Source organism: Cyprinodon variegatus, unplaced genomic scaffold, assembly GCF_000732505.1.
Source record: "Cyprinodon variegatus isolate N-32 unplaced genomic scaffold, C_variegatus-1.0 Scaffold872, whole genome shotgun sequence".
NCBI lineage: Eukaryota > Metazoa > Chordata > Actinopteri > Cyprinodontiformes > Cyprinodontidae > Cyprinodon > Cyprinodon variegatus.
This window is the reverse complement of record NW_015151325.1, coordinates 69,247-77,710: the sequence shown is the minus strand read 5'-3', so window position 1 is coordinate 77,710 and position 8,464 is coordinate 69,247. Positions and strand designations below refer to the sequence as shown.

At 40.9% G+C, this 8,464-nt stretch overlaps 1 protein-coding gene across 2 annotated transcripts in view; it reads left to right on the top strand.

Annotated features, from left to right (window-relative positions):
* The window catches only part of pak2 (p21 protein (Cdc42/Rac)-activated kinase 2), a 15,708-nt gene that overhangs the window by 1,296 nt on the left and 5,948 nt on the right, over positions 1 to 8,464 (top strand). For both annotated transcript variants that reach the window (XM_015397597.1, XM_015397596.1), the window contains exons 2-11: positions 2,021 to 2,365; positions 2,459 to 2,562; positions 2,653 to 2,803; positions 4,359 to 4,390; positions 4,481 to 4,594; positions 4,675 to 4,804; positions 4,896 to 4,959; positions 7,868 to 7,916; positions 8,131 to 8,243; positions 8,325 to 8,442. In XM_015397597.1, the coding sequence (XP_015253083.1) occupies positions 2,176 to 2,365; positions 2,459 to 2,562; positions 2,653 to 2,803; positions 4,359 to 4,390; positions 4,481 to 4,594; positions 4,675 to 4,804; positions 4,896 to 4,959; positions 7,868 to 7,916; positions 8,131 to 8,243; positions 8,325 to 8,442 (1,065 nt within the window). In that variant the 5' untranslated portion in view covers positions 2,021 to 2,175. The remainder of the gene's footprint in view (positions 1 to 2,020; positions 2,366 to 2,458; positions 2,563 to 2,652; positions 2,804 to 4,358; positions 4,391 to 4,480; positions 4,595 to 4,674; positions 4,805 to 4,895; positions 4,960 to 7,867; positions 7,917 to 8,130; positions 8,244 to 8,324; positions 8,443 to 8,464) is intronic.

Below are 8,464 nucleotides of genomic sequence, written 5' to 3'. Positions count from 1 at the left end.
TTGGATTCATATTCATGTGGATTTAAAGACATTTCAATTAGTGGAAAAAAGTGTAGGTGGGAATATAAAAAAAACAACTAATCAACCAAAGCTTTCGCGACCCCCATGCAGGACCTCTGTGGACCCCCTTTTTAAGACCTCTGCTTTAGACTGATCTGCTTTACATTTATATAAATTTATAGTTTTTAGTTAAAATGTAGACATTTTGACTAGATTGGGAGGAAGCGCAGCTATGACCGTTAATCCAATGAAGTTCTTAACATTGACTCATGCTTTTGCAAGTTTGGAGTTTGGCCCAATTAAAGGTGGCCAGATTTTCTTATAAATCCAATCTGGGGACATTTTCAGCTCGTCGATAAAAATAAATACATATTGTGAAAATTAAAATAGTAAACAGGGACAGTGATGCTTTCATTCATCTTTACATATTAATTCATATTTAAAGAACGTGTGTAAAATCCAGGATTATGACTCTCCTATTTCCTCAGATTAATGAAATGAATCAATCAATAGTGTTTATTAGTGCCACCTGGTCATTCAGTCTTCTGTCTTCTCTCTCCATCTTTTCTTTCTAGCGGACTTCTGCCTGTTTTACTCTAAGTAGATTTTTCTCCCTTCTCTTCAGTGTCTCTATTGTCCTCCGCTCTCATTCAATCTTCTATCAGTCTTTCTTATCTTCTTCCTCTCCTCCTTTATCAATCTTACGCTACTGTAAAACCGAAACAGCGGTTTCTGCATGCTCCTGCTCTCTTTCTACCATAATAACAGTCTACAGGTAACATTTCCCCCGTCATTTATACCAAGGGTAAAGTCGGGGACATTTCATGGGACAGCTTTAGCCGGGGACAGGTGGTCAAAAACAGAGACTGTCCCTAGAACTGGGGACAGGCTGGTCACCGTTACCTTGTTACAGTTTAATCTGATCAACACAAAGTAGGGCAAGATTATTTATACAAACACCAGTAAAATAGAAGAATAAAAACAAGTAAAGTTTTAAACATAGAGGTTTTAGATAATATTGAGGCAGAATACAAACGATGCTCAATTTTAAAATATTTGAAAAGTCAAATTCAGAATTTTTGACATGCTGTGCATTTTTAAGTCGTACTAAATTACTCCTTTTGGATGATTATTTTCTTAAGCTAAGACTCATTAAATTCATTTATTTATTCACAGTCTAAGTAAATATACATCGGAGAATGATGAAAACCTTTATATTGTAGATGTCCAAAAATGGTCAAAACAAAAAATCTGATGTAATTTTTTTTTTCTTTTTTTTTATGTGAGGCTTAAATGAAAAAAAAAATGGAAACATAAAGTCTGTAGTTCAGGTATAAGAAGATGTCAAAGTGGTAATTTAATCCACAAAAATGATAAAATAATTACACATGAATCAATTAACTCAGCTGAAAAGTTCCTGATTCCCTTTAAATTTGCCCCACAGAGTAGGAAAACATCTAAAACTTTCAATTAAACAAACATAAGTATATTGAGTCTTAATACTGTTTGATTGGTCTGCATTTTGTAAATGTCCATAGGAATGTTCATTTAATGGAAATACTTGGTGGGATGAAAAAAAAGAAAATTAAAAACCATAATGCTACCTATTTTTCCGGGGTATCTACAGTTTAATAACAAAATTTTAATTTAGAGAAATAAACTGATAAGAATGAAGATCAAAGATGTCAAAAAGGAGCTGATTAAAGCTAAACTTTTCAAACTTGTGGCCGGAATTGATGTAGCTGCTGTTATTTCAGTAAATATTAGTTCAGTTTTATTTGCAAAAACATATTTTAAGTCCATGTATCTTATCTTTTCCACATCTCAAATATGCATTTGTCAAATATGTGCCTGCAGCTTCATAGGAGAATACACAAGGAAGGCATCGATTCAGGGAACTTCCTGGATTTATTTAAAAGGGAAAAAGTTTCTTAAATAGATGAAAGATTTACTCTGCTGTATTTAAAATTTCAGGGCAGTTATTCTAAGCTCTAATGATAATAATTTGATTTCTACCCAGGTGCCTCTCGGTGCTTTATCTCCCCTTGTCTATGTACACTAATCCCCCTTCTGATGTGAGTCCTGCCCCCCTACCAAACTGTCTGCCATCTTCTCCATCCTGAACCGCTCTGTCCGGCGACCCGCTCAGCCTCGCGTGCCATCGGCCTCTCTACAATGTGTGATAACGGCGACTCAGAGGACAAACCCCCTGCCCCCCCGGTCCGCATCAGCAGCACCATCTTCGGCACGGGCGCCGGCAAAGACTCGTTTTCTGCCAACCACAGCTCCAAACCGCTGCCCTCCGTGCCTGAAGAAAGAAAACAACGGAAAGGGATCATCTCAATCTTCTCAGGGGCTGAAAAAGGTGAAGAGTTGAAAACTTTATAAAGTGGTTTAAAGTCACCAATACTTTAAAAGTATGATTAATTTCACTAAAGTTTGGGTTTCTCTCATGTAGGTAGGAAAAAGGATAGAGACAAAGAGCGACCGGAGATCTCACCGCCTTCTGACTTTGAACACACCATACATGTCGGGTTCGACGCTGTTACAGGAGAGTTCACGGTGAGTGTGCACCAGCTGGGTGGTTCCTCTTGTAACTGGTGAACCAAACACGGCGTGTAAAGCTTCTTTCCTGTCTTGTCTGGTGCTTAGGGGATGCCGGAGCAATGGGCTCGACTGCTCCAAACCTCAAACATCACCAAGTCAGAGCAGAAGAAAAACCCACAGGCTGTGCTGGACGCCCTGAAGTTTTACGACTCTACGGGCAACGGTCGCCAGAAGTACCTCAGCTTCTCGTCTTCTGGTGAGAAAGATCCTTTATCTATGAAGCTCCAGGTCACAGCTAACATTATTTCAGGGCTTTCTATAAAACAAAGAGCTCAGCGTCCTCCGTGAAGTTAAGAGGAACCAAATTTGATCTAAATTAAGTTTCAATCCAAATGAATCAAACCATGTTTTCACTTTCTGATCCAATTATACACAGTCCTGGTTAAAATAGAGCAGCTTCTAAAATACCAGTTTGAAGATGATTTACCAAAAACACAGCAGTGCTGAGCCAGGAGTACTTTCTATGGCCAAAAAAAAAGAATAAAAACACAAAGTAGTGTTTTTACGAGGAGTCCTGCTGACATTTGTTGGATCACAAATTATAATATATTACCGTATTTTCACGACTATAAGGCGCACATAAACGTCTTGTTTTTCCCTCAAAATGTGCGGTGCGCCCTTTGTGTGTTGTTACTGCGGACTTTTGAGACCACCATGCACCATGCAGAACTCCTCATTGAGGAGATGATGAAAGAGTGGCTGAGGGAGGTGAATGTAAGGAGACCAGGGTTTTTTTTTCCACTCATCACCATCGCTGTTAATCTGTGACTCCATCTCACAGCTGATGTGAAAAACATGGTGAAACAAATGAACGCTGTGCTTATTGCGGGAGGTCTGACAAAGGAACTTCAACCGCTCGACATCGGTGTGAACCGGACGCAGCAGGCGCAGCAGAAGCAGCGAGTTTACATGCAAAGTCAATGGTTGACGTGCGTATAGGCGCAGCAAAAGGTCCCGCAGCGCGTTTTGAGCAGCAGGCGCAGCGTGTCGGGAGCGTTTAAGCATCTGACGCGCTTGACGTGCCGCCAGCGCACTGCTGCTGCTCGAGATGGAAAAATGTAAGTTTTGCTGCTGGACAGCAAATATAGCTGCAAGGCAAAGAAAGGATAGTGAAGCTCCGCCCAACGCGCGTCAGACACACTTTTGCACCGCGCAGGCAGAGCAGCAAAGCTGCTTCAGCCGCGCGTCAGAACTAAACTGGTGCAATCTAACTGCAGACGGCAGGATAATAAAAGCGAACATATTCTGCCGGCAGAATAATTTCACGAAAAGTGGAAGGCAGCTCTGCTGGCACTGTTGTTCCAGCTTTTGCAAAAGCTAGCATCCTTTCCGAGGAGCCGCCTGGCACGGAAAGTGACTCTGACAGCGAAGAAGGGGAAACTGGCATGTCTGATTTAGCGCAGCTGTTTAATTCAGAAACAGAGGATGATGACTTTGATGGGTTTGATTAATACTCTGTAATAAATACATGAATAAAGCACAATCATACTCAGTTTTGCTCCCGCTCTATTTTTAAATACGCAGTAGAGGTATTTAAACGTAGTAGAGGACATGTACCGGTATATAAAAAATGCGCCCTATAGTCCGATGCGCCTTATGTGTGTGTTAAATACAGAAATGGGACACATAACTGAGACTGCGCCTTTTAGTACGGTGCGCCTTATGGTCGTGAAAATACGGTAACTGTGTTGCATTCTTAACAACATCCCAAAAGGAAAGTTCTGTAATTAATGAAATAAATTTTTTTACAGAAAAAGAGGCCTTCCCTCCAGGACCTCAGTCTGTAAGTCATACAGGCTCTTTAACGCCACTCTCAATCTAAATTGTGACTCTGTTGTGATTGTGAGCAAACTTTTGTTTAATTTTGATTTAGCCCATCAAAAAAAGCACCGAACCTTCATCTCCAAACATCAGAGACATCGATGACGATGATGATGATAATACTCCCCCTCCTATTGTGGCTCCAAGGCCAGAACACACCAAGAGTGTAAGTCAGATAAAACCCAAATAACCTTTCATCTGTTAAACTCTTCTGGATTTCATCCTGGATCCCGTCGTGTTTTCCAGGTGTATACCCGCTCTGTTATTGACCCCATTCCCGCTCCAAGCACGTGTCCGGACGGGGACGCTGCCTCCAAGACCGGAGATAAACAGAAACGGAAAAGGATGACCGACGAGGAGATCATGGACAAACTGAGTGAGTTAATACCAAAGGCTGGTCCTACTTCATTCAATCGTTTTCTCACAAATATTCTCTTTTCTCATGATGTTGGCGTTCTGGTTTACAGGAACTATAGTCAGCATCGGAGATCCCAAGAAGAAGTACACAAGATATGAAAAGATTGGTCAGGGGTGAGTAACTGAAGAAGGAGGGGGATAACTTTATAATAACTATTTATTACTGATGGTGTTTAGTGCATCAGCGAGAAGTAATCCTACTAGTTTATTAAAGAAAATAACTTTTTATTACTATTTTCTACAAATAAAGAGATTCTGTTCTCTGACTGGATTTTTGGCCGCCATTAATCTGGAGCTTTATAACAGATTTAACAGAAAAGTATCTTAATATCTCAACTAGGGCTGCAACTAACGATTATTTTAAAAATCGATGAATCGGACGATTATTTTTTTATATTAACCTCTTTATTCCAAAATAAACATTTTAGACAGAACAAACAAGCACACAAGTACAGGTTGCTCATTAACTGTACTGGTGCAATATGAAAAATAAATGTTTGTGTTAAAACTACGCAAACTTACATGAGAAATGTAGCTGTACATCCACAAAATATAGGCTACTTTGTTTCATAAAGTGCAAAAAAAGACATTTTTGATTTTAAAGCCCCTAAGGGGTTCAAACAATAGGCCCCCCCATTTCAACAAATGAGTTTTTTTTAGACTAGAAGAGTTCTGCCTTTTAAGACAGGAAAGTATAGCAGTTAAAGTTGCTACTTGAGAAAATACTGAACCATAGAGATAAAAATAGCCCTGTGATTCAAATTATAAATTGTATTTGGAATAAAAATGAGAGAACTAGGGGTGCTAAAAAACACATCCTCCAAAGACAGATATTTACATGGGAATGTGGCAGATAATTAATTGACATATTACTGATCTTGCTGGATTTTATTCTGCTTTACTTCCATAAATTGCAGGATCTTCTTTACTTTATCTTTGCCAGAAGATTTAAACTTTAAAAGCATTGCCCTCATAATTTGCAAGTTAATTTATTTATAAAGTAAATATAAACGCTGCTTAAGCTAATTCAATTGAAATTAAAAGTAAAATAAGTAGCCAACCTTATCACTGTCTGTAACCTACTAACACGGTAAGGAAAGCATCAGATGAGCTACCTGAGAAACTAACGTTACATTTCCCCACTTTAAAACCAAACAAACATGGTGGTTCCGTGCCATGTTCATTTGTTTTGACAAAAGTTGCATGTTACGACTTTTTTCACTTTACAAAGCGCAGGCTATTTTAATTATTGTGATCAATTTGCGCCGTCAAGCCCGGTGCATGCGCGCTTCATTTGCAGTCTGGACGCTGAGGGTAAACATCCTGCGGCTCTGACTGCAGCGCTGAGAGGGACTCCTGCGGGAGAACGGGGTTGGGATGGGGGAGGCGCCCCACGGCAGAGTAGGAACGATACATGCTTTCACGTAAGAGTCTCCAAAAGCCGCCAGTGACACCGTAAAAAGTCGCCAGATTTGTCGCTAGTCGCCTTTTTGAAAAATAGTCGCTGGAGGGGTCTGAAAAGTCGCTCAGTTGGCAACACTGCACCTGCGGCGCCGGCTCGCTCTGCCGTATTTTTTTTTCTTCCCCCGTTTCAGTCAAGTGGATGTGACGGCGGCGGCGGCGGATGACGCATTAATCGCGCGACACAACTAATCGATGATGAAATTCGTTGCCAACGCTTTTAAAAGTCGATTTTTATCGATTCGTTGTTGCAGCCCTAATCTCAACTGCACAGTTGACCGTCCTTCTGCAGATCACAGAGCTGCCATGGAATCCGATTTAACATCTTCATCTTCACCCCTTCAACAATCATTTCTGCTTCCATTTGTTTTATCCCAAAAACAAGTAGCATTGCATTATGCCCGTATATGACATGTTACCTTTATATACAATAAATCAAACCTGCCCAAATGTACAAAGTCTAATGCTGCGTTCACACCGGACGCAGCAGGCGCAGCAGAAGCAGCGAGTTTACATGCAAAGTCAATGGTTGATGCGCGTCAAGGCGCAGCAAAAGGTCCTGCAGCTGCTCGAGATTGAAAAATGTAATTTTTGCTGCTCAACGCGCCGCGTCAACCAATCAGAGAAGCTGATCTGGGAGCTGGCAGGGAGACAGACACAGCGCTGCTGATGATACAGAGCGCTGTGATCACTCCTCTGAAACAGTTTATTGACGCCTAAATTAACTTCAAATGCAGAAACCTGCCGGCAGAATATGTTGGCTTTTATTATCCTGCTGCCTGCAGTTTGGATTATTTAGATGAAAAACACCTACCAGCTGCCGCGGTGAACCGCGAGGAGTCGCCCCGGGCCTAGAGGCTGCTGATGAAGGGATTCCTACTGTCAGCGCACCGCTGGTATGTGGGGGTCTGAGCGGCTCCAACAGAAATAATATTGTAAGGCAGGATGATAATCTGGATGAACTGACTGCACTGATTACGTTTTCAGGTGTATTTTCCCACTTAAAAACATATTAAAACTACTTTATTCCAACTGATCACAGCAAATATAGCTGCAAGGCAGAGAAAGGATAGAGTAGCTCCGCCCACCGCGCGTCAGACACACTTTTGCACCGCGCAGCCAGAGCAGCAAAGCTGCTTCAGCCGCGCGTCAGAACTAACTGGTACAAGCAGCAAAAATGAAGCAGCAGACGCGATTTTGCTGCTCCTGCTGCGTCCGGTGTGAACGTAGCATGATCGTTTAAAACAGGAAAAGTCAAATCATGCGTGGCTTCTTAAAGCCCACTTGAATAAACAGCAAAAAATTTTATGTAGAATTGGGGGTCAAAGTTCATCATCAACACATAAAGACTGGAAAAACGTCACTTTCTTTATCGACTGTTTGCTTTCAAACGAGGTTCCAGCTGCTTCAAAATCAAACTGTTACATTTTCAAACCGTTTTGCATTATAGCTTTGATTTTTAAAAATATTTCACACCCTGTAGTTCCTTTAATGTCTGTTTGAGTGAATGAAAATGATAATTTCCTGAAGTCTAAAGTGGTCATTTTCATCCTTTTTACAGGGCATCAGGAACAGTATTCACTGCTATTGATGTTGCAACAGGACAGGAGGTAATGCAGGAGGAGAGATATGCAATGTGTAACTTTTTCTTTTTTATGTAACAGATGCAAAATAAGTAGCTAAAATGTTTAAGATGATCTTCTAAACCCGCCCTGCAATGACAACTCATCTTTTATGCTGCAGAAAGCTAATGAATCTGTGTTACAAATGTTCTTTTTCACCGTGAACCTTTTATATTAAAGCTCTGGTGATTTATTCTGACAGGTGGCCATAAAACAGATCAACCTACAGAAACAACCCAAAAAGGAGCTCATCATCAATGAGATTGTGGTGATGAAGGAGCTAAAGAACCCCAATATCGTCAACTTTTTAGACAGGTGGGAATAAAATGAGCCCTGCTGTGTTTGGTTGATTGTTTGTTTTGTTCAGATTGTAAAAGCTTTCTGTTCTATTTTCAGTTTCCTGATGGGGGAGGAGCTGTTTGTGGTGATGGAGTATCTGGCGGGGGGCTCGCTGACAGATGTGGTCACAGAAACATGCATGGATGAAGCTCAAATAGCTGCAGTCTGCAGAGAGGTGCTTTACTTTAAAAAAAAAA